This window comes from Nerophis lumbriciformis, linkage group LG05, assembly GCF_033978685.3.
Source record: "Nerophis lumbriciformis linkage group LG05, RoL_Nlum_v2.1, whole genome shotgun sequence".
NCBI lineage: Eukaryota > Metazoa > Chordata > Actinopteri > Syngnathiformes > Syngnathidae > Nerophis > Nerophis lumbriciformis.
Genome location: NC_084552.2, coordinates 24,766,394 through 24,793,271, shown reverse-complemented (window position 1 = coordinate 24,793,271; position 26,878 = coordinate 24,766,394). Strand labels below are relative to the sequence as shown.

General features: G+C 42.5%; 1 protein-coding gene across 1 annotated transcript; it reads left to right on the top strand.

Moving 5' to 3' along the window:
- Positions 1-13: 13 nt before the first annotated feature.
- On the top strand, positions 14-25,156 carry gba2 (glucosidase, beta (bile acid) 2). Its single transcript, XM_061961030.1, has 18 exons — positions 14-129; positions 365-884; positions 9,448-9,539; positions 9,640-9,755; positions 9,830-10,048; positions 10,112-10,351; positions 10,425-10,527; positions 13,262-13,415; positions 14,513-14,638; positions 14,712-14,896; positions 14,967-15,071; positions 15,135-15,242; positions 15,338-15,489; positions 15,565-15,671; positions 16,393-16,535; positions 16,634-16,749; positions 24,094-24,285; positions 24,369-25,156. The coding sequence occupies exons 2-18, from the start codon at positions 691-693 to the stop codon at positions 24,594-24,596; spliced, it is 2,580 nt and encodes an 859-aa protein (XP_061817014.1). The 5' UTR covers positions 14-129; positions 365-690; the 3' UTR covers positions 24,597-25,156.
- The last annotated feature ends 1,722 nt before the right edge of the window (positions 25,157-26,878 follow it).

Sequence of the window (26,878 nt, the reverse complement as noted above, 5' to 3'; positions counted from 1 at the left end):
AAATGGTTTCGCCGACTGAGTGTGAGCTGGTCTGTGTAAACTAACCCGGCTGTCAATTTACTTCCTGGTTGCTAGCAGACGAACATGTTCCACTAGTTTGAATTTAAACGCCTGCAGATGCGCTTTAAGGTATGCTGGTGATCATGCGTCCACTTCAGATATCTAATCAGTTAAGATTTGTTTAAAAAAAAAGAAAGGTTGGACTTAGTGCCGCTCACGCTCCTTGCAAGAATTGAGCGAAACACAACATAATGACACTGTTGTTGTTGTTTAAGCAGCGAGTCATTGAGCTAACGGTGCATTGGATGTTTGTGACTGACATAATTTGGTCCATTTAACCGTTTTTTCTTTCATTACATTGTAGGTGCCACCTCTGCTTGGCGCTCTACTATCAGTCTGCAACCCAACATCACTCCAGGCTGCACAGACGACTGGTTTTCCAGCGGATTTTCGCAAATAATGGCGCTGGGTCCTCCTGCTTGAATGCACTTTTATCTGCCTTTTGCCCCTGACCCAGAAACAAACATATGCCAAGCTGGTTTGCGTCAAAGTATTAACTTATGATCCCCATGAACATTTTGTTGTTGCTTCCATGACAGTCGCGCGTTGTTGACAACAAGGCAGGGACAGCTTCATTTTGTAAACACAAAAGTCCTCCTTGGACTTTCTTCGCCAAAAACAGAGGTCAAAATGAGTGCGGATGGGGGTGATAAATCCACAGCAGAGCTGATGAGCAGGTATGTCTCCAAGGAAGAGGGCCACCAAGTGCCGGCGGAGGGATGGCGCATTTGTTTGGCCCATGAATTCAAGGAAAAGAGGAAGCCTTTCCAAGCCAAGGATGTGTCGCTTACGAACATTGTCGGGCACTTTGGACTTGGAATCAGGTGAGGCTCTCTTTCTTCCATCATTTGCATGTACAAACCCCGTTTCCATATGAGTTGGGAAATTGTGTTAGATGTAAATATAAACGGAATACAATGATTTGCAAATCATTTTCAACCCATATTCAGTTGAATATGCTACAAAGACAACATATTTGATGTTCAAACTGATAAATATTTTTTTTTGTGCAAATAATCATTAACTTTAGAATTTGATGCCAGCAGCACGTGACAAAGAAGTTGGGAAAGGTGGCAATAAATACTTATTTGGAACATCCCACGGGTGAACAGGCAGATTGGGAACAGGTGGGTGCCATGATTGGGTATAAAAGTAGATTCCATGAAATGCTCAGTCATTCACAAACAAGGATGGGGCGAGGGTCACCACTTTGTCAACAAATGCCTGAGCAAATTGTTGAACAGTTTAAGAAAAACCTTTCTCAACCAGCTATTGCAAGGAATTTAAGGATTTCACCATCTACGCTCCGTAATATCATCAAAGGGTTCAGAGAATCTGGAGAAATCACTGCACGTAAGCAGCTAAGGCCGTGACCTTCGATCGCTCAGGCTGTACTGCATCAACAAGCGACATCAGTGTGTAAAGGATATCACCACATGGGCTCAGGAACACTTCAGAAACCCACTGTCAGTAACTACAGTTGGTCGCTACATCTGTAAGTGCAAGTTAAAACTCTCCTATGCAAGGCGAAAACCTTTTATCAACAACACCCAGAAACGCCGTTGGCTTCGCTGGGCCTGAGCTCATCTAAGATGGACTGATACAAAGTGGAAAAGTGTTCTGTGGTCTCACGAGTTCACATTTCAAATTGTTTTTGGAAACTGTGGATGTCGTGTCCTCCGGACCAAAGATGGAAAGAACCATCCGGATTGTTATAGGCGCAAAGTTGAAAAGCCAGCATCTGTGATGGTATGGGGGTGTATTAGTGCCCAAGACATGGATAACTTACACATTTGTGAAGGCGCCATTAATGCTGAAAGGTACATACAGGTTTTGGAGCAACATATGTTGCCATCCAAGCAACGTTACCATGGACACCCCTGCTTATTTCAGCAAGACAATGCCAAGCCACGTGTTACATCAACGTGGCTTCATAGTAAAAGAGTGCGGGTACTAGACTGGCCTGCCTGTAGTCCAGACCTGTCTCCCATTGAAAATGTGTGGCGCATTATGAAGCCTAAAATACCACAACGGAGACCCCCGGACTGTTGAACAACTTAAGCTGTACATCAAGCAAGAATGGGAAAGAATTCCACCTGAGAAGCTTAAAAAATGTGTCTCCTTAGTTCCCAAACGTTTACTGAGTGTTGTTAAAAGGAAAGGCCATGTAACACAGTGGTGAACATGCCCTTTCCCAACTACTTTGGCACGTGTTGCAGCCATGAAATTCTAAGTTAATTATTATTTGCAAAAAAAAATAAAGTTTATGAGTTTGAACATCAAATATCTTGTCTTTGTAGTGCATTCAATTGAATATGGGTTGAAAAGGATTTGCAAATCATTGTATTCCGTTTATATTTACATCTAACACAATTTCCCAACTCATATGGAAACAGGGTTTGTAAAATAGTGTTGCAACTTTGCTATCATGCATTGTGAACAGCTCAAATTAAGTTAAGTTAAAGTTAAAGTACCACTGATAGTCACACACACACTATGTGTGGTGAAATTACCCTCTGCGTTTGACCCATCCCCTTGTTCCACCCCCTGGGAGGTGAGGGGAGCAGTGAGCAGCAGCGGTGGCCGCGCTCGGGAATTATTTTGGTGATTTAACCCCAGAAATTCCAACCCTTGATGCTGAGTGCCAAGCAGGGAGGTAATGGGTCCCATTTTTATAGTCTTTGGTATGACTCGGCCGGGGTTTGAACCCACGACCAACCGATCTCAGGGCGGATAAAGTTAAAGTTAAAGTACCACTGATAGTCACACACAAACTAGGTAGAGAAACAATCACACGTTTACATATATTAAATAACTTCTATAAGTGCGTGTAGGGCACAGGTGTCAAACTCAAGGCCCTGGGGCTAGATCTGGCCCGCAACATAATTTTATCTGGCCCGCAAAAACCCGGAAATGATATGTGTGAATAAGGTACTTAATATTTTCTCACTAAATGTAATAGATTTTTTTTCATTTTGACAGAAAGCATATATGTACTGCTTGAAATTGCATACCTTTTTAAACTTGAATAGTATCCAATATTCATCATCATGCTTTCCAAACATGTTTTTGTCTAAATAAAAAGAAATACTTAAACATCTGCTTCACTTATGATTTTACAGCAAACTACCCATTAAGTTAATAAAAATGACATTACATTCTACAATGTTCTTTACAGCATATTACTGTAAATAAAAAATAAAAAACTTTTTTTTTTGCGTTAAATTTCTGTTTACTGTGCTGCAATATTTTTACTGTAAAACAGGGGTCGGGAACCTTTTTGGCTGAGAGAGCCATGAAAGCCAAATATTCAAAATTGTATTTCTGTGAGAGCCATATAATATTTTTTAGCACTGAATACAACTAAAGGCGTGCATTTTTAAGTAAGACCAACATTTTTAGAGTATAATAAGTCTCTTATTCTTTTTAATAACATTGTTATTCTGAAGCTAACCAATAATAAATAAAATACTTCTTACCATTAATGTGACTTCCTGAACAGGTGCGGTAGAAAACGGATGCAGGGATTTTCAGTTCAGTTCAGTTGCAGTTTTTTTCGAACATGCATACGATACAATGTAATTCATCACACGATTCCAGTTGTTTCATTACAGCACATCCGAAAAGGAGTAGGAAGAAGCAGAGCTTATTTAATCCTACCCCTTTTCATACCATAGCATTGTATCCAATTTCCTTGTTCTCTGTAACAGAACAGTGAACCAATAAATAATATACCATAGTAAGCATACAAATATTAAATACATAAAAAATCTTTGTCTCAATAAAAACATTAAAAAAAAAAAAAAAAAGGGTTCAAGATGTTCATCATAATTCTTGTTCTGTGTACTTTGTGAACACTTGTAGTTTGAACAGTCTCTTAAACTGAATCATATTGGTGCTTTGTTTGATTTATTTGGTTAATCCATTCCATAATTTAATTCCACATACTGATATACTAAAAGTTTTAAGTGTTGTGCGAGCGTACAAATGTTTTAAATTAGATTTTCCTCTAAGGTTATATTTCTCCTCTTTTGCTGAAAAGAATTGTTGTACATTAAAATGCATGGGAATGTTTTATATTACGAATGTTATTTTTAACACTGTGATTACCAGCGGTATTATTCATTACTTACCATGTTAAGCAATGTCAGCTAAGATTTATCTGAGAGCCAGATGCAGTCATCAAAAGAGCCACCTCTGGCTCGAGAGCCATAGGTTCCCTACCCCTGCTGTAAAATCTTGTTTTTGACGGTGTATTACTGTAAATGGAAAAACGGTAAATTTTTCTTTACGTTAGAAAAACTGTCAGCTAAGTTGCCAGAATAAAAAAGGAACTTGTACTGTTTTTCCATTAACAATATAATGGCAACTAAGCTGGCAGCTTTTTCCGTAAACCCCCCCCCCCCCCCCCCCCAAAAACAGTGGCACTGTTTACCATTTACCGTAAAATGTTGTAAAAAAAAACAAAAAAAAAACACTGTGTTTTTCAGTAAAATTTTGTAAATGTAAAGTTTTTACTGTAAAATTGACAGTCTACTTAAAACAATTTATATAATTAATAATGAAATCCAGAGGCAAATTCATAGATTATTCGCTGTTACAAGCGGCCCTCTGCTGGCAGCCATAGCTGTGATGTGGCCCTCAAAGAAAATGAGTTTGACGTCCCTGGTGTAGGGCATTGGAGTTACCCTGCCTACACTTGTGAAGTGAATTATATTTATATAGTGCTTTTCTCAAGGGACGGCGTGGCGCAGTGGAAGAATGGCCGTGCGCGACCCGAGGGTCCCTGGTTCAATCCCCACCTAGTACCAACCTCGTCATGTCCGTTGTGTCCTGAGCAAGACACTTCACCCTTGCTCCTGATGGGTGCTGGTTAGCGCCTTGCATGGCAGCTCCCTCCATCAGTGTGTGAATGTGTGTGTGAATGGGTAAATGTGGAAGTAGTGTCAAAGCGCTTTGAGTACCTTGAAGGTAGAAAAGCGCTATACAAGTACAACCCATTTATTTATCATTTATTCTCTAGTGACTCAAAGCGCTTTACATAGTGAAACCCAATATCTAAGTTACATTTAAACCAGTGTGGGTGGCACTGGGAGCAGGTGGGTAAAGTGTCTTACCCAAGGACACAACAGCAGTGACTAGGATGGCGGAAGCGGGGATCAAACCTGCAACCCTCAAGTTGCTGGCACGGCCACTCTACCAACCGAGCTATACCGCCCCAATGACATATAAATCCAATGACACTCCAGCACTTCGAAGTGCAGGAGTGTCATTTAACACTCGGCCTACTACATTATACTGTGGCCAGCTCTCATTTCCACCCACTGGAGGAGGAACATGCTAAAATGTGCAGTGAGTTGACTGTATTATTGCATAGTATTAATATCTTAAGCAAATTAGTCTCCAAAAGATGCCACCATAATACTGGAAATGCACAGAAACTAGGGATGTTCAGATCAGGGTTTTGTGCTGTCTATTCAGATACCAAATCGGCTCAATCGAGTGAGCTTGGCCAATACCGACACTGATCATGTATATTACCTGTAAATGTTTCAATTTATTTAGGCTGCGTCAGGCAGTTTTAAAAATATCAACAAGATATTTAAACTAGTTCCGTATTATCTTTTATTGTATACATTTGTTTGAGCAAAACAAAGTCAATGGTACACAATAACTAAACAAAAGCAAAAACCTAATATCTATTACTCATTGAATGTCCAGGGATTTATTCCTGGAGTTTGTAAACATGATCAAAAACAACAAAACAATAATTTTGAGATTAAGAAAATCGACCTAATCACTCTTACATTGATCATATACAGATACCACCCTTGATATTGACAGTACCAATTTATGGATCAGTCCGCCCTCTTTCGTGTCAAGTTCTGACTCTGTCAATGCTGACACACAAACAGTTGTTATATTATCCTCGCTCTTGGCCCCTAATAATCCATCCATCCATCTCCTTCCGCTTATCCGAGGTCGCGGGGGGCGGCAGCCTAAGCAGGGAAGCCCATACTTCCCTCTCCCCAGCCGCTTCGTCCAGCTCCTCCCGGGGATCCCTCGGCGTTCCCAAGCCAGCCGGGAGACATAGTCTTCCCAACGTGTCCTGGGTCTTCCCCGTAGCCTACTACTGGTCAGACGTGCCCTAAACACCTCCCTAGGGAGGCGTTTGGGTGGCGTCCTGACCAGATACCCGAACCACCTCATCTGGCTCCTCTCGATGTGGAGGAGCAGCGGCTTTACTTTGAGCTACCCCCGGATGGCAGAGCTTCTCACCCTATCTCTAAGGGAGAGCCCCGCCACCCGGCGGAAGAAACTCATTTCGGCCGTGTGTACCAGTGATCTTGTCCTTTCAGTCATAACCCAAAGCTCATGAATATAGGTGAGGTTGGGAACGTTGATCGACCGGTAAATTGAGAGCTTTGCCTTCCGGCTCAGCTCCTTGTTCACCACAACTTGTTAATTTCCTGTTAATATCTACTTACTTTCTTCTGTAACTTAGTTCCATCTACACTTCCTAAACTTTACTAAGCACTTATTTATTGGTGTTGTTTAAAGTTAACTTAGCGGTTAGCTTAGTTAATAGCATGCCTGCTCCTGGCCTGCACTCGTTGTGTAACATGTTTAGCCCGTGTGTGAACTGTACCGTGTCCTCCAGTGATGATAATAATAATAATGATAATAATATTTGATAATGATACCTAAGATACAAAGAAATGCAGTTTATTTGCCGTAATGGAAGATTACGGATGGATGATTATTATTAGCTTAGGGGAGCGGCTCCACACTGTGTGTGGAGAGCGATGCAGAATTAGTTGCCAGCGGCTTGTCAGCCGGGAGACTGAAAACAAATACAGTGTCAGCCAAAGAAGATCGGTGTTTGTGATTGGCATTTATCTTCAATGGCGATCACATGCTGTTTCACAAAATAATGGACTTATGCTTGTCGGTGGCTGATCGATCAGCACAACTCGAACAGAAACCTGTCACAATGCACAGAATGTGTAAAAAGTGAAGGGCAGTTGATAGTGAATACACTGTGACTTAGATTTAGACTAACTTTATTGATCCACAAGGGAAATTGTTCCACACAGTAGCTCAGTTACAAAGGATGGAAGGCACAAAAAGAGGGCAACAACAAAAGGTAGACAAAAGACTAAAAATGTACCATGGTAGCAATATAAAATATAACATATATTTAATATTTACATATTATATATACAGTATATAATATATACGGTATGTATATATATATACATCTTTTTCGGCGTTGCTTCAAGTCCAACAATGAGGTGTATTAATGTACTTTTTTTTTTTTTTTTGGGTAGGTCTGGACCAATAACCAATAAGTCAATTACCGGTAATTGAACAATAAATTAAAATTAAATTGATACATTTTGCAGGTATCGATAAATTGCCATGTTCGTGTGTTTGTTTTCTTCTTTTGTTGCTTCCAACCAGTGTGCAAGAGGTTTCACTCTGTGCATCGCTCTCAGCACATCAATCAGCACAATCAAATAAACGCAGTGAACCCTCTTGTCTGCCATCCACGTTTTTTTTTGTCTCTGTGGGTGTAGGCGAGACTGCTCGCTTCCAACAGCTACAGAGTCTCGCTCGTGATTGAAAAGATAATTGCAAAGCCAAATGTTCTGGTGTGGGAATATGTTGGCTGCGAACCACATGCTAGATTAGCCTATCAACACGGGTGAATGAGCCAGTATGCCGAAATAGTTGGAAAGTGATACCAACAAAAAAAGAAAAACACCCAAACCTAGTTTTTCCAACTGGGGAAAAACTGCACTTCAATATGTTTAATATTTATTAGGGGCTGTTAAATGTTTTTTTTTTGTTTGTTTTTATCAGATTAATTACATTTCAGAATTTGGATTACATGTCCAATCACAGGTGATTACTCGCTTGCATAACTAACATTTGCTTAAGAAAAGACCCCTATAATTGTACACAAAGTCCGATTTTATTGTCAGAATGTCAATCGGGAACATTTTTAAACATTTTACTCAAATGGGAAACTTGGTAATACCGGTAGTTTTATATCAAGTCCTTTTTAGGCTGTATTTTGAAGTGAAATTTATCAGCGAGCACACCAGTCAGAATCCTTACTCATCTTTTACTGACGTATGCGTTGATCTGATCACTAACTGTATCTTGGTTAAGGTAAAAGAGCTTGTGCAATTACAATATATTGCATGCATAATCTAAGTGGGTACAGATTTAATGCAATCATTTTTTTGTGATTAATCATATGAGTTAGCGTGATAATTTTGACAGCCCTCATTTTTATTGAATTGCAATTTTTGCTACCAGAGATTGAGAGTCAATTGTATTATTGTTTGTTTACATATTTAGGATAATTAAAATGCATTATCCAATTACAATGCTGAAACACTAATGAAAAATAAAGTATTGTGTTTGAAAGAGTTACTTGCATTATTGTTAGACCGGAAAAACGTACAAAAAATAGCATAGTAATCTCAAAAATATACCCAAAGCTTGACCTGTTGATACTATAACAATCTACAAGGTTAACACAGTTCGTTTCTCTTTCTTCCCCTCCATTTATTTGCTTTCTTTTGTAATTCAAGTCATCATTACATATATGTATTGTTGCATTTGAAACAATTGTATTGTTGATAATAGTAATTATTGTTTTATTCATTATCAATAGTGCTATTTCTTTTGGTATTTGTATTGCTCAATTTTTAGTGTAATAATGTTCATTGTCATTTCTGTTATTAATATGTACTTCACTAACTGCTTCTTTGCTATCACTTTTCGTATTATATTTGTACATACCGTATTTGCTGATGCTGTTCTGTTGTTGTTGTTGTTGTTGTTGTCTCTGTCTTATCCCCTTCTTGTCCCCGGAATTTCCCCCTCTGTCTTCCTTTTTTTTCTTTCTATCCTCTCCTGCTCTGGTCCGGCTGCACCAAACATTAATATAAATCCATTTAATAAAGTCAAATACAAATAAGGTAACAAGAGAAGTATCCCACACTTCTCTTTTGTAAAGTAAATCTCTACAGAAAATATGGACATCTACATCAACAATATGATTTGCCTGAGTAGCAGGACAGGACAAAAATATATACTGTATATACCCATGACAGGCAGACACGGTGAAAAAATTAAGCAATATACAATTAATTTAAAATACAAAACATTATAAAATAAAACATTTCTTGGTTCACAGTGCATATTATGATTACATTAGTGCTTTAATTGGTCTCAAAGTAATGCTGACAATAATGTTGTTTTATTGGCAATAGTTTGTGGAACATTATATTGTCTAGCATCATTTATCGGCCCAAGACTACTATTTTTTAGGCGCAGAAATAAACTAATAATGGTTATGTTTTTGTCCAGGTATTTAAAATGGTGGTACAAAAAGACACAAGTGGAAAGGAAGGCGCCATTCATCGATATGTTTCGTGCGCAACCCTTGCGTCAAATATATGGTGGGTACACGTCAACTCTGCAACAGACTAATAGGTTTTTGTCATACAGGCTATGTTAAATGTGCAATGAGCAAATAATAAAGTCATTGACATTTGGTAGGAGCACCGCTTGGAGGCATTGGAGGAGGTACAATCACCCGAGGTTGGAAGGGGGAGTTCTGTAGGTGGCAGCTGACCCCTGGGATGTACCACTACAAAACTGTCACCGCCAATCAGGTAACCGGATTTCTGGAAAAAAGACGTTATGCAACACAGAAATCTTGCTAAAAAAGTGTGTTTTTCTGTTTTAGTTCACAGTGTGCATTCGCCGTGAGGGTCAAACCGTTTACCAGCAGGTGCTCTCTGTGGAGCGCCCCCCTACGCTGCAAGGCTGGAACTGGGGTTACTGCGGCGAGTACGCCTTCTATCACGCCTTGTACCCGCGCGCCTGGACTGTCTACCACCTCCCCGGGCAAAACGTCACACTTACCTGCAAACAGATTTCGCCTGTCATCCCTCATGACTACAAGGTTGGAGATGCACATTTACTAGCTTTGTGACGGACCACAGTGTGACGCAGTAACTCTTCGCAGGACTCCAGCCTGCCGGTGGCGGTGTTTGTTTGGAACGTGGAGAACAAGAACGACTACGCCTTGGATGTCACCATCATGTTTACCATGGTCAACGGGTCTGGACACAAAGACGACAAAGGCGGAGGACACTGGAATGAACCATTTCATCTGGAAAAGGAGGGGGAGGCGGTGTCTGGAGTCTTGCTACATCATTCGACCTCTGTGAATCCTTACACTTTATGCATCTCTGCACGAGAGCAGGTTTGATATTTATCTAAAGAGGATTCTGAGGGTTCCCTTGCACATTCCAGTAAAGTGTTTTGTTTTTGTTCAGCCTAACAGGGAAATCAGCCATCAGACTGCATTCAGTCCAAAGGGAACCTGCAGCACTTTGTGGAGTGACCTCATCACTGATGGACGCCTGGATTCTCCCACAGGTCAGCCTCTTTGACGGTCCAACTGTATTCTATTTTTAAACAATTTTATATAAATGTCAGCGTTTCCACAATAGTGTATTGGAAGGGTGTTGTCCAAAATATAGCGTTGATCTTTAAGACCTAAACCAGTGGTGTTATTTACCTGAGAGTTTGTAATAGACATCAGCATAAATGGTCAAGGAAACAATATTAAGTGCACCTTGTAGTCCAAAAAATACAGTACATCTTGACAAGTTTAACTCTACTTACAATTGCCCAGACTACTAATAGCTAAGAGCTGTTTTTTTTTTGTTTTGTTATTTAGCAATTTTTGAGTCTGGTCAGTTTTGCGTCTTGTCTTTTGATATTGCTCACATCAAAGCCTCACCAATGTGGAGATGTGTTATTGATGTGGCAGGAGTTGAGGATGAAGTCCATCAATAAGTTGCCCCGCCAAAAGTTGGTCATCTTGAGATTGTCTCAGTGAAGATAGCGCCAAGAATAACCGCCTGTTGTTGTTAACAGTGTTTACCCCTAACCGGGAAACAGAAGTCCCACTTAGTGAATATCTGATGACTAAATTTGAATCACTATGTAGCGAGGGCGATTGTACACTGTAACTATATACAAACCCTGTTTCCATATGAGTTGGGAAATTGTGTTAGATGTAAATATAAACGGAATACAATGATTTGCAAATCATTTTCAACCCATATTCAGTTGAATATGCTACAAAGACAACATATTTGATGTTCAAACTGATAAACATTTTTTTTTTTTGCAAATAATCATTAACTTTAGAATTTGATGCCAGCAACACGTGACAAAGAAGTTGGGAAAGGTGGCAATAAATACTGATAAAGTTGTGGAATGCTCATCAAACACTTATTTGGAACATCCCACAGGTGAACAGGCAAATTGGGAACAGGTGGGTGCCATGATTGGGTATAAAAGTAGATTCCATGAAATGCTCAGTCATTCACAAACAAGGATGGGGCGAGGGTCACCACTTTGTCAACAAATGCGTGAGCAAATTGTTGAACAGTTTAAGAAAAACCTTTCTCAACCAGCTATTGCAAGGAATTTAGGGATTTCACCATCTATGGTCCGTAATATCATCAAAGGGTTCAGAGAATCTGGAGAAATCACTGCACGTAAGCAGCTAAGCCCGTGACCTTCGACCCCTCAGGCTGTACTGCATCAACAAGCGACATCAGTGTGTAAAGGATATCACCACATGGGCTCAGGAACACCTCAGAAACCCACTGTCAGTAACTACAGTTGGTCGCTACATCTGTAAGTGCAAGTTAAAACTCTCCTATGCAAGGCGAAAACCGTTTATCAACAACACCCAGAAACGCCGTCTGCTTCGCTGGGCCTGAGCTCATCTAAGATGGACTGATACAAAGTGGAAAAGTGTTCTGTGGTCTGACAAGTCCACATTTCAAATTGTTTTTGGAAACTGTGGATGTCGTGTCCTCCGGACCAAAGAGGAAAAGAACCATTCGGATTGTTATAGGCGCAAAGTTGAAAAGCCAGCATCTGTGATGGTATGGGGGTGTATTAGTGCCCAAGACATGGGTAACTTACACATATGTGAAGGCGCCATTAATGCTGAAAGGTACATACAGGTTTTGGAGCAACATATGTTGCCATTCAAGCAACGCTACCATGGACGCCCCTGCTTATTTCAGCAAGACAATGTCAAGCCACGTGTTACATCAACGTGGCTTCATAGTAAAAGAGTGCGGGTACTAGACTGGCCTGCCTGTAGTCCAGACCTGTCTCCCATTGATAATGTGTGGCGCATTATGAAGCCTAAAATACCACAACGGAGACCCCCGGACTGTTGAACAACTTAAGCTGTACATCAAGCAAGAATGGGAAAGAATTCCACCTGAGAAGCTTAAAAAATGTGTCTCCTCAGTTCCAAAACGTTTACTGAGTGTTGTTAAAAGGAAAGACCATGTAACACAGTAGTGAACATGCCTTTTCCCAACTACTTTGGCACGTGTTGCAGCTATGAAATTCTAAGTTAATTATTATTTTCAAAAAAAAAATAAAGTTTATGAGTTTGAACATCAAATATCTTGTCTTTGTAGTGCATTCAACTGAATATGGGTTGAAAATGATTTGCAAATCATTGTATTCCGTTTATATTTACATCTAACACAATTTCCCAACTCATATGGAAACGAGGTTTGTACTTGTCCAATGTAATAGATGCCATATAACATATACAAAGTGTAACATTATGGAGTTGGACAGGAGATCACAAATGTTCGCAACACAAGCATAGCTATTGGGGCTACCATGCTATCATTACGGTCACATTTGACCATGCTAGGCTAGCCTGTTCGGTTAGTTCAATTTACAGCTCCCATGTCTGTAGCTGACTGACGGATAGTTGGCAGAGCTGTATTTTAAGATGTGTAGTGAAGCCTGTTTTTTGTTTTGTTTACAAAGTGTCGGATTTATACAAGGGGTGAGGTAATTTAGCTCGGGAACGGTCACAGGCACTATACAGGAGGTTCTTCCTTCATGACGGCATAAAAAGCTGGCCTTTGTCTTTCAAAAGTTAAGCCAAAAAAGTTGAACGAGATTAGATCTCACGTTTGGTGTCCATAAACGAGCTCGAGGGAACACATTTCTGTTATGACATCATTCAAAAGCCACTTTTGTATAATAACGAAAATTTAAATGAGACACAGTTTTTTAATTGTTCTGTAACAAATCATCCAACTTTCTCCTGCAGGCTCCAGCCCGCCGACTCTCAAAGGAGAGAAGGTGGCAGCAGCATTGGCTGTTGGCTGCTCCGTGTTGCCTCAAGGTCTGAACACACTGGAGTTCTGCCTGGCGTGGGACATGCCCAAAATTACCTTTGGTTCGCGGGAGCAAGAGCACCACAGGTAAGTTGTTCGGTTCACTTTCAGTTTATTTCAAACATGCATACAATACAATTACAATATAATGCATCACATATTTCCAGTTGTTTCAGCACGTCCGAAAAGGAGTAGGAAGAAACAGAGTTTATTTAATCCTACCCTTTTTCGTATAATAGCAGTTTTTTTGTTCTCGGTTTGTAACAGAACAGTGAATAAATAAATGAGTAAATACTGTGATGTACGGGCCCAAACCAACCTCCCAGAGACAGTTCTGTTAAGGTTCAAACGCAGCAGCGTTGCTTTATTCAGGCACTTTTCTGAATGCAGGTTAACTTAAATTCCTCCCGACAAACAAATTATCGCATTTTTCATGCCTTGATCAGGTCTCCTAAATTGCCTGGAACATAGAGCAGAGAAATCTCTGATCAGTACAAAGTTCAATAAATCCAACATTTTACACGTTTTGGCAGAGTAATTTACAAACTACATTTCAGTGGAGCAACACACTTACCGCCCGATGTGAGCAGACCTTTCCCAGCAGGGAGCCGGCCACACAATGAGTCAGACAGTGAGGTGCTATTTAATCAAACACAGTGATTGCCAACCTGACACAGCTGCCTTGGGGCAGGTGGCCACACATCAGCCTGATTGAGAATAAAATTAGGGATGTACTTGCCTTCAATGACCACATCTAGAGGGTGGCATAGTTTGACCGCCTGGTGCATGCTTTCATTGTGATGGCTGGCCCTTTGCCTACTCTCACCTGTTCGGGGGTATTGTGATGCTCCACAATACATTAACATACAATAAGTAAGTAAACAAATATTAAATACATAAATGAATACATATACACAATAATTTAGTTCTTATAAATGAATAATTAAGTAATTTAATAATTACACCTAATTTCACCTGGGAGATGATTGAGATTATCTATTTACATTTTTTTTAAAGGTTCAAGATCTTTATCATATTTGTTCTTCTTTGTACTTTGTGAACACTTGTAGTTTGAACAGTTTCTCAAAGTGAATCATATTAGTACTTTGTTTGGTTTCCTGTTAGATGTGCACTTCTAATCTATGGAGAAAAACAAAACATGGCGCATGCTTTTGTGCTTCCAGAAGGTACACTCGTTACTTTGGTAGCAAAGGGGACGCATCGCCTTCGCTCAGTCACTACGCCCTGACTCACTACACAGAGTGGGAGAAGAGCATAGACGAGTGGCAAACACCAATACTGCAAGACAGGTAGCATCACTGTGTTGCTGTAGTTACCTCTGATTACATTTGGCGGGCTGTAATATTTAATCTACACTTGCAGTTCTCTCCCCTCCTGGTATAAGTCAGCCCTCTTCAACGAGTTATACTTTGTGGCCGACGGAGGGACCGTGTGGACCGAGTTACAGGAGGATGCTGACATCAGCGGCGGCATCCGCAGCGAACATGGAGGGCTGCCAGCTCAGCCTGCCGTCATTAAAGAGTATGGCCGCTTTGCCTACTTGGAAGGTATGTTTCATGAACGTGCTTGGACTGAAGCCATTTGAAGTTTTACTAAAAAAAGGGATTTGTTGCTTAGGTCAAGAGTACAGAATGTACAACACATACGACGTGCACTTCTACGCTTCTTTTGCACTGATCATGTTGTGGCCCAAACTTGCCCTGAGTGTGCAGTATGACATTGGTGAGAAATACTTTTTTTCTTGAATGAAACTTTCCCTGATCCATGACTTGACTCTTCTCTCAGCTGGCAGTGTGGTCCAGCAGGATGTCACCGAAAGGTTACATCTGATGAGTGGCCAGTACGCTGCTGTCAAGGCTAAAAATGTGGTGCCTCACGACATCGGAGACCCAGGTTCACCGACTCAAAGCAATATTGACTTTAAAATCATGTCAATAAATGTCTCATCACTAACTTTCTTACCTTTCGCTCCTTCTCATTTATTGTAGATGATGAGCCGTGGCAAAGAGTGAACGCCTACCTCATTCATGACACCGCCTACTGGAAGGACCTGAACCTGAAGTTTGTCCTGCAGGTCTACAGGGATTATCACCTCACCCAGGATAGGGACTATCTGCAGGACATGTGGCCTGTTTGCCAGGTGTCTGCCTATGAATTATTCTTACATTTTTTTGTGGTAACAACATTGTACTATTCCATGCACTCGGCTTGCTAGGCAGTGATGGAGTCAGAGTTGAAGTTCGACCTTGATGGAGACGGCCTGATTGAGAACTCGGGCTTTGCCGATCAGACATATGACGGCTGGACAGCAACTGGCCCAAGGTGAGGAATGGCATTGAGTTCATTATAATCCCTAGGAATGGCACTTGTGCTTGTTGTATGGCTTCCTGTCTGCACTTGGCTGTTGCTGAGAAGAGGAAGGAAACCATGATAGGAAAAGCATGACTCGTGACAAAAGGCAGGAAATGTGGGATTTTCCAGCTTGTTGGCTTTGTCTGGTTCTTATGAGCTGTTAAGTAAAGGATGTATTGGATAGTAAATATAATAAATGCTAAGGCCTGCACATTGACTTAAGTCAGGGGTCTGCAACCTTTACTATCAAGAGACATTTTGCCGCCTCTTCCACTAAAGAAAAACAGTACAGAGCCGCAAAACATAACACAGCTTATAAACGTTCATTTTTATTTTGTACAGGAAAAGCAATCTGTCCATGTGAAATTAAAGTTTTTCCTTTTCTCTCTTTTTTTTTTGCAAGTCTTCAAAGGGGTTGAACTGAACACACAGGCTTCCAGGCTCTTTTACTTGTGCCTCAGAATTCCCGGCCTCACATGCAGTCGGAAATTATACAACTTTTTTATAAAAATGCAAACTTTTCTCACTCCGAGGTTCGAAAAAAATCAGAGGGAAGCAGAAGAGCTGTGGTCTGCAGACCCCTGACTTAATTAATTAAGGAGACTCAAATGTGTTTCTCTGTGACCCAAAGTTACATAAGCACGCTTATTTGTCACATTCATATATCATTCATTTCGCTAATGTGTTGCAGCGCCTACTGTGGCGGGTTGTGGTTGGCGTCGCTGTGCGTCATGTGCAAGATGGCCACACTGATGGCCGACGAGGAGGCCCACCAACGTTACAGAGACCTCTTAGAAAGAGGCAGTGCCGCTTTTGATAAACTGCTGTGGAACGGTAACACCCTGCAGCCATTTATGTACAATACCAGACCTTCTTTGTGCTGTTTGTTGATGTTTTGTACAATGTGTGGCTTTTTCCTCACGACATCGTAGGCAAGTACTACAATTATGACTGCAGCGGGAGGGACCTTTCGAACAGTGCCATGTCCGACCAGTGTGCCGGCCACTGGTTCCTAAGAGCATCTGGGCTTGGAAAAGGAGACTTCCAGGTAACTATTCATCCATCCATCCATCCATTTTTTACCGCTTGTAACTAATTATAGATATAATATCCTACAAAAGGGAATACACCCCTCACATTTCAGCAAGCATTTTTTTCTACAAGGGGCAATACTCAGGTTCATGGCTGGTGAGGCACTGACTTCATCACAGTCAGATTTACAAACATATGAACCCTAAAGAGTATCTTATTCACTATTTGATTGGCAGCAGTTAACGGGTTATGTTTAAAAGCTCATACCAGCAGTCTTCCCTGCTTGGCACTCAGAATCAAGGGTTGGAATTGGGCGTTAAATCACCAAAAATTATTCCCGGGCGCGGCGCCGCTGCTGCCCACTGCTCCCCTCACCTCCCAGGGGGTGATCAAGGGGATGGGTCAAATGCAGAGGACAAATTTCACCACACCTAGTGTGTGTGTGACAATCATTGGTACTTTAACTTAACTTTAACTTTACACATACAAACTGTAGCACACAAAAAAGCACATTTAATAAAAAAAAAACGTTATTATGGTCTTACCTTTACTTATAAATGAAGTCCATGCGCAGCTCCTTTTGAACAAAAGCATCGATAACATGTTTATAGATGTCTTCCTTATCTTTCTTCAGTTTTAAAGGTCTCTCTGTCTCGATGGAGATCTTCCTTTAAGTATTACCTCCTGCTTCGATTGAAAGTCCAGTTTAGAAAACGGTTTTATTTTAGATATTTAATCCTCCATGTTAAACGTCCAGGCAAGAGGAAAAAATAAACGATCGCTGCTAACTGTTGCTGCTTGTTGTCACTTCTTCTGCAGCCGAGTAGTCGCATGAATGATCTCTGGGATCACTAGCGCCCTCTACCACCAGGAGGCGGGATTACTGCGAGCCTCGCACAGTGCGTCTTCGCAGCAGTTTTATGATTGCTCAGTACAAGAAATATGTTCCACACATACAGTTGTTGACAAAATACACTGTACATTATATACCTCAGCTAACTAAACTATGGAAATGTATAATATAATTCATATAGCAATACGGTCTCACTGCACAGCAGGCCAGCAGTTAGCCGAGTCATTGCGCAATCCATGGTGAGGCTCAACTCAGTGACGTGCCTCAACTGGCTGCTGACTCACCGCAAGTCTCTTCTCAGTATTTGAACGGCAAATGTGAAAATTCAGCGATTTTGAATAAAAATAATCTAAAACTAGTGAAGTTAAATGGAAAATAACTTTATAGTATAATCACTGGATACATATAACAATTTAATTTTTTTTTGTTTCTTTTTACATTTTTTTTCTTTCCATGATGGCACGTGAGGCCCCGCCTCACCTGCCTCCCCTGACTGCACGTCACTGGCAATACTGTACAAAGTAAACTTGGTTGTACTTTGGAATAGTCCGTGTACACCTTGTAAAGCAATATAGATTTACTATCCACAGAAAATAATTAAACACACCGCCATTATTATTTAAATAGCTGGCAACACAAGTCAAGCATGGCGATGGTCGCGTAATGACTGAGGGCAAATGTGAATTCCATTATATACTGCGAAATTCTGACTTACTTAGACTTAATTGCTCCTGTTCCTTAGGGAGCATTGGACAGCAACAGCAGACCTCCATTTCACTCTGTACATGGCAAGACTCTTTGCCTCTTACTCGTGCAGTCCCATTGACTCTAGATCAGTGGTTCTTAACCTTGTTGGAGGTACCGAACCCCACCAGTTTCATATGCGAATTCACCGAACCCGAACCGTAATCATAATATGATGTTATTATATTAAAGAAATACTAATAAAGGTATATTTTACAAACAGAAAGTTACAGGAATGTACACATGGTCCCATGTTTACATCTCATTGTGCAACATGTGAATGTTTTAGTGGGAACTAAATGAGATATCTGAAAGGGGTACACATTATTTCCAAAGTAGGATCCCCCACCCAGACATATAATACTAGTACACAGCTCATGAAAAACAATATGTTATAGTCATTGTAAGTGGGCCAAAACACTTATATTAGAAAATAATCTCATGGAAATGACTGCTGTCATTTGATTATAATAATAAAACATTGAACTTGTTATTTAGTCAGGTTTGGGACAGGTGTGCTGCAGGTGTGACCACAGTGCATGTGCACGTCTGACGTCGCTCACGTGTGCTCCACTGAATGCTCAAGGAGTTTTTGTGTTTGCTCACACATATGGAAAATTAGAGGGAACATTGTTTGGTGGTATCCATAATACGCCGACAGGGAGAAGTTTTAGTTTACAAGATGAGTCGGGTGTGAATCATACCAAAGACTATAAAAATGGGACCCATTACCTCCTTGCTTGGCACTCAGCATCAAGGGTTGGAATTGGGGGTTAAATCACCAAAGATTATTCCGGGGCGTGGCCACCGCTGCTGCTCACTGCTCCCCTCACCTCCCAGGGGGTGAGGGGGATGGGTCGAATGCAGAGGATAATCTCACCACACCTAGTGTGTGTGTGACAATCATTGGTATTTTAACTTTAACTTTAATGTGTTTATATATTGTACTGCCCCCGTTTCCATATGAGTTGGGAAATTGTGTTAGATATAAATATAAACGGAATACAATGATTTGCAAATCATTTTCAACCCATATTCAATTGAATGCACTACAAAGACAAGATATTTGATGTTCAAACTCATAAATATAATTTTTTTTTTGCAAATAATAATTAACTTAGAATTTCATGGCTGCTACACATGCCAAAGTAGTTGGGAAAGGGCATGTTCACCACTGTGTTACATGGCCTTTCCTTTTAACAACACTCAGTAAACGTTTGGGAACTGAGGGGACACATTTTTTAAGCTTCTCAGGTGGAATTATTTCCCATTCTTGCTTGATGTACAGCTTAAGTTGTTCAACAGTCCGGGGGTCTCAGTTGTGGTATTTTAGGCTTCATAATGCGCTACACATTTTCAATGGGGGACAGGTCTGGACTACAGGCAGGCCAGTCTAGTACCCGCACTCTTTTACTATGAAGCCATGTTGATGTAACACGTGGCTTGGCATTGTCTTGCTGAAATAAGCAGGGGCGTCCATGGTAACGTTGCTTGGATGGCAACATATGTTGCTCCAAAATCTGTATGTACCTTTCAGCATTAATGGCGCCTTCACAGATGTGTAAGTTACCCATGTCTTGGGCACTAATACACCCCCATACCATCACAGATGCTGGCTTTTCAACTTTGCGCCTATAACAATCCGGATGGTTCTTTTCCTCTTTGGTCCGGAGGACACGACATCCACAGTTTCCAAAAACAATTTGAAATGTGAACTCGTCAGACCACAGAACACTTTTCCACTTTGTATCAGTCCATCTTAGATGAGCTCGGGCCCAGCGAAGCCGACGGCGTTTCTGGGTGTTGTTGATGAACGGTTTTCGCCTTGCATAAGAGAGTTTTAACTTGCACTTACAGATGTAGCGACCAACTGTAGTTACTGACAGTGGGTTTCTGAAGTGTTCCTGAGCCCATGTGGTGATATCCTTTACACACTGATGTCGCTTGTTGATGAAGTACAGCCCGAGGGATCGAAGGTCACGGGCTTAGCTGCTTACGTGCAGTGATTTCTCCAGATTCTCTGAACCCTTTGATGATATTACGGACCGTAGATGGTGAAATCCCTAAATTCTTGCAATAGCTGGTTGAGAAAAGTTTTTCTTAAACTGTTCAACAATTTACTCACGCATTTGTTGACAAAGTGGTGACCCTCGCCCCATCCTTGTTTGTGAATGACTGAGCATTTCATGGAATCTACTTTTATACCCAATCATGGCACCCACCTGTTCCCAATTTGCCTGTTCGCCTGTGGGATGTTCCAAATAAGTGTTTGATGAGCATTCCTCAACTTTATCAGTATTTATTGCCACCTTTCCCAACTTCTTTGTCACGTGTTGCTGGCATCAAATTCTAAAGTTAATGATTATTTGCAAAAACATTTTTTTATCAGTTTGAACATCAAATATGTTGTCTTTGTAGCATATTCAACTGAATATGGGTTGAAAAGGATTTGCAAATCATTGTATTCCGTTTATAGAGCTGGTCCACAGTTCCACGACCAGGACGAAAACCACACTGTTCCTCCTGAATCCGAGGTTCGACTATCCGGCGTAGCCTCCTCTCCAGTACACCTGAATAGACCTTACCGGGAAGGCTGAGGAGTGTGATCCCACGATAGTTAGAACACACCCTCCGTTCCCCTTCTTAAAGAGAGGAACCACCACCCCGGTCTGCCAATCCAGAGGTACCGCCCCCGATGTCCACGCGATGCTGCAGAGTCTTGTCAACCAAGACAGCCCCACAGCATCCAGAGCCTTAAGGAACTCCGGGCGGATCTCATCCACCCCCGGGGCCTTGCCACCGAGGAGCTTTTTAACTACCTCAGCAACCTCAGCCCCAGAAATAGAAGAGCCCACCACAGATTCCCCAGGCACTGCTTCCTCATAGGAAGACGTGTTGGTGGGATTGAGGAGGTCTTTGAAGTATTCCCTCCACCGATCCACAACATCCGCAGTCGAGGTCAGCAGAACACCATCCCCACCATACACGGTGTTGATAGTGCACTGCTTCCCCTTCCTGAAGCGGCGGATGGTGGTCCAGAATCGCTTCGAAGCCGTCCGGAAGTCGTTTTCCATGGGTTCCCCGAACTCCTCCCATGTCCGAGTTTTTGCCTTCGCAACCGCTGAAGCCGCACACCGCTTGGCCTGTCGGTACCTGTCCGCTGCCTCAGGAGTCCTATGAGCCAAAAGAACCCGATAGGACTCCTTCTTCAGCTTGACGGCATCCCTCACCGCCGGTGTCCACCAACGGGTTCTAGGATTACCGCCACGACAGGCACCAACTACCTTGCGGCCACAGCTCCAATCAGCTGCCTCGACAATAGAGGTGCGGAACATGGTCCACTCGGACTCAATGTCCAGCACCTCCCTCGTGACATGTTCAAAGTTCTTCCGGAGGTGGGAATTGAAACTCTCTCTGACAGGAGACTCTGCCAGACGTTCCCAGCAAACCCTCACAATGCGTTTGGGCCTGCCAGGTCTGTCCGGCATCCTCCCCCACCATCGCAGCCAACTCACCACCAGGTGGTGATCGGTTGAAAGCTCCGCCCCTCTCTTCACCCGAGTGTCCAAAACATGAGGCCGCAAATCCGATGACACAACTACAAAGTCGATCATGGAACTGCGGCCTAGGGTGTCCTGGTGCCAAGTGCACATATGGACACCCTTATGTTCGAACGTGGTGTTCATTATGGACAATCTGTGACGGGCACAAAAGTCCAATAACAGAACACCACTCGGGTTCAGATCCGGGCGGCCATTCTTCCCAATCACGCCTCTCCAGGTTTCACTGTCGCTGCCAACATGAGCATTGAAGTCCCCCAGTAGAACGAGGGAATCACCCGGGGGAGCACTCTCAAGTACTCCCTCGAGCGAATCCAAAAAGGGTGGGTACTCTGAGCTGCGGTTTGGCGCGTAAGCGCAAACCACAGTCAGGACCCGTCCCCCCACCCGAAGGCGGAGGGAAGCTCCCCTCTCGTCCACCGGGTTGAACTCCAACGTGCAGGCTCTGAGCCGGGGGGCAACAAGAATTGCCACCCCAGCCCGTCGCCTCTCATTGCCGGCAACGCCAGAGTGGAAGAGAGTCCAGCCCCTCTCGAGAGAACTGGTTCCAGAGCCCTTGCTGTGCGTCGAAGTGAGTCCGACTATATCTAGCCGGAACTTCTCAACCTCGCGCACTAGCTCAGGCTCCTTCCCTCCCAGCGAGGTGATGTTCCACGTCCCAAGAGCTAGCTTCTGTAGCCGAGGATCGGACCGCCAAGTGCCCTGCCGTCGGCTGCCGCCCAGCTCACAATGCACCCGACCTCTATGGCCCCTGCCATGGGTGGTGAGCCCATTGGAGGACCAGCTCTATACTCTCGGCAGGGTCCTTGAGGGTGCATGGGAGTTTGCCCAACCAGTCTACATGTGTTTTGTGGACTTGGAGAAGGCATTCGACCGTGTCCCTCGGGAAGTCCTGTGGGGAGTGCTCAGAGAGTATGGGGTATCGGACTGTCTGATTTTGGCGGTCCGCTCCCTGTATGATCAGTGTCAGAGCTTGGTCCGCATTGCCGGCAGTAAGTCGGACACGTTTCCAGTGAGGGTTGGACTCCGCCAAGGCTGCCCTTTGTCACCGATTCTGTTCATAACTTTTATGGACAGAATTTCTAGGCGCAGTCAAGGCGTTGAGGGGATCTGGTTTGGTGGCTGCAGGATTAGGTCTCTGCTTTTTGCAGATGATGCGGTCCTGATGGCTTCATCTGGCCAGGATCTTCAGCTCTCGCTGGATCGGTTCGCAGCCGAGTGTGAAGCGACTGGGATGAGAATCAGCACCTCCAAGTCCGAGTCCATGGTTCTCGCCCGGAAAAGGGTGGAATGCCATCTTCGGGTTGGGGAGGAGACCCTGTCCCAAGTGGAGGAGTTCAAGTACCTCGGAGTCTTGTTCACGAGTGAGGGAAGAGTGGATCGTGAGATCGACAGGCGGATCGGTGCGGCATCTTCAGTAATGCGGACGCTGTATCGATCTGTTGTGGTGAAGAAGGAGCTGAGCCGGAAGGCAAAGCTCTCAATTTACCGGTCGATCTACGTTCCCATCCTCACCTATGGTCATGAGCTTTGGGTTATGACCAAAAGGACAAGATCACGGGTACAAGCGGCCGAAATGAGTTTCCTCCGCCGGGTGGCAGGGCTCTCCCTTAGAGATAGGGTGAGAAGCTCTGTCATGCGGGGGGAGCTCAAAGTAAAGCCGCTGCTCCTCCACATCGAGAGGAGCCAGATGAGGTGGTTCGGGCATCTGGTCAGGATGCCACCCGATCGCCTCCCTCAGGAGGTGTTTAGGGCACGTCCGACCGGTAGGAGGCCACGGGGAAGACCCAGGACACGCTGGGAAGACTATGTCTCCCGGCTGGCCTGGGAACGCCTCGGGATCCCCCGGGAGGAGCTGGACGAAGTGGCTGGGGAGAGGGAAGTCTGGGCTTCCCTGCTTAGGCTGCTGCCCCCGCGACCCGACCTCGGATAAGCGGAAGAAGATGGATGGATGGATGTATTCCGTTTATATTTACATCCAACACAATTTCCCAATTCATATGGAAACGGGGTTTGTATCTGCCGATATATTTCTGTTGTAGTTGTAAAAATAAAATATCGGCCGATATCGATTCATGTCAAAATGCCAAATATCGGTCGATCCCTACTGACCACTCTAAATTATACAGAAGTTTTCTTTCAATAGCTGTGTATCCACCTGTGAATCAAGACAGTCAATGGATATCATCCTCGTCCCATCCAGGCATTCCCCAAAGAAAAAATCCGCACTGCACTCCAATCAGTTTACGACTTAAATGTCATGAGCTTTGCCGGTGGTCAGATGGGTGCGGTTAATGGCATGAGACCGGAAGGTGTGCCAGACCGCTCCAGTGTCCAATCAGATGAGGTTTGGACCGGCGTCGTATACGGGCTGGCTGCCACTATGATACACGAGGTAAAAAAAAAAAAAAAAAAGTAATGTTTTTTTTCTTACTTACTATAGCCCAGACATTAATGGGCTCTTTTTTTCCTCTTCAGGGGATGCTGGAGGAAGGCATGCGCACAGCAGAGGGTTGCTACCGCACGGTGTGGGAGAGGCTGGGCATGGCCTTTCAGACACCAGAAGCCTACTGCGAGAAGGCTATCTATCGCTCTCTAGCTTACATGAGGCCGCTCAGCGTGTGGGCCATGCAGCTCGCTATTGACTATTCCCGTGAGGATGATGACACGTCGGCATGCCGGGGGTCCGGCCAAGAGCAGTGTTAGCGGCACAATCATCTCTGTTTAGCTATGTTTGCAAATAATAATGTTACTTGACTTTGGTTTTACACTGCAGGCTCTGTTTCAATCACAGCCTCGCCACACAATATACTGTACAACCGTATTTTGCACACACACATCTGTATCTTAATATCAACACTGATTGCTATCATTGGTGCTTGTGAATAGAGGTTCATGTCTTGGGCCGGAAGCTAAGAAACTTGAAGTAAATTTTGATATTTCATAACCTTCCACCTGTAGATGTAGTAATATAACCACACATAAATATTTGAATTCTGTACTAAGTCATGTACAATTGAGTAGTGGGTACAAATACATATATTTTTCTGGTTTATATACGAACATCAAAGTAGCTGCAAGCCAGACTGTTTGAAAAAAAACCTGCAATCATGACAATCATCCTGAATAAATCCTTAACTATTTACACCAGGGGTGTTAAACTCATTTTAGCTCAGGGGCCTACATTAAGGGAAATCTATTCCGAAGTGGGCCGGACTGGTAAAATCACAGCTTCATAACTTAAAAATAAAGACAACTTGAGATTGTTTTCTTTGTTTAAAAATAGAACAAGCACAATCTGAAACCTACAAATCATAATGTTTTTTGTTTTCTTTTACACTTACATGTTGCTGTTAATAGTAGTCTATCTTCATTTGTCGTGATTCATAACTTCTGAATAAATGATGTGATAATGTTAAATAGGTGTGAGTCTGGCAGTTTTAAAATGCTCTCATTGGTGTAAAATGGTCATCTATCAGAAGATGTAAAAAATAATATTAAAATCAAATTACAGGATGTTATTAATGTAATTTACTCATTTTCCTCAACTGATGTACTAACATGTGGTTTATTCTGTACATATGTTGCATCATCTACAACAAAACTTGTGATTTTGGACTCATTTCATGAATCACACATGAAGTTAGAAGGGGATAAATGTTATTTTGGCATGGCGCAGTTGGGAGAGTGGCCACGCCAGCGACCTGAGGGTTCCTGGTTCAATCCCCACCTTATACCAATCTCGTCATGTCCATTGTGGCGTTGAGCAAGACACCTCACCCTTGCTCCTGATGGGTGGTGGTTAGGGCCTTGCATGTGTGAATGTGGAAATAGTGTCAAAGTGCTTTGAGTACCTTGAAGGCTATACAAGTTTAACACATTTACCATTTCAGCATACTTTAAGTGCGCCCAGGTGATGTGTCCCCAGTCCTTTATCTTAACCGGGCACATAGCTCCGCCCCCTCTGAAGTCATGTGGCAGGGGGGGGATACAAATAATTGCTATTGCGACATCCAGTGGACACATTTAGAAGAGCAGTTTCTTTCATTCAAAACTTTCTGCTAATTTTTATACATGGCAAAATCATCTCGCGGCCCGGATTAAACCTATTTATGGGCCTGATCCGGCCCACGGGCCGCACGTTTTTCACCCCTGATTTACACTCTTGCATCTTATCAGAATGTTGGTGTGTGCTGAATAGGTAAACTGGTACACTTTTGGTTTTGTATCACCAGCATGCAACCAGCAGAGGGCGGCAGGAGATAATTAAGGCCTCATTTAAATAATATTATAGTAGGTCATTGTCGACCCATACTGTATGGGTCATGTACACTCTAGTGCTCCATGAAGTATTGAATTAAAACTGTTAATAATAAACTTTCTGTTAATAATAAACGATCTGCCCTTGAATCATTGGGAAATCCTGCCAGCTGGATGCGTTCTTGTTCAGCGCTAACAAGCCTCTTCATTTCCTCCTTGTCCTCTTTTTCTAAAAAAATAATAAAAATAAAAAAAATCCATTACTCCACATCCTGTCATTGTGATGTTTTAGCATCCACTCTTCAGCTGTGCTTTTAATTAGTTGACTGCAGCTGTGCGTGCTGGTAAGTCAGAAGGTGTTGCGAAGTCACTCAGCATCTCACACTTTCACTTGTGGATGATTTATTTTTTTATTTTATTTTTTTACACTTTTTGTAAGAGAAAGGGACATCAAAGATGGATGTCAGCCCATGAAGTATAAAAATAGCATAATTTAAATTTTATAGTTGAATGATGTATTTATATATTATAGAATGGACGCGTACGATAATGCAATGATAAATATTATTAATATGTTTTCATGACTAGTATGAATATTTTTGTAAATACAGAATTTAAAAAAATATGCAGGGAGAACTAAATCTTTGAGTTGCCAAGCAACAGCTTCGGAAGCTCCATTTTCTACAAAGCAAACTCAAAACACTTTGCGGTTATGTCGTATTTGTTTC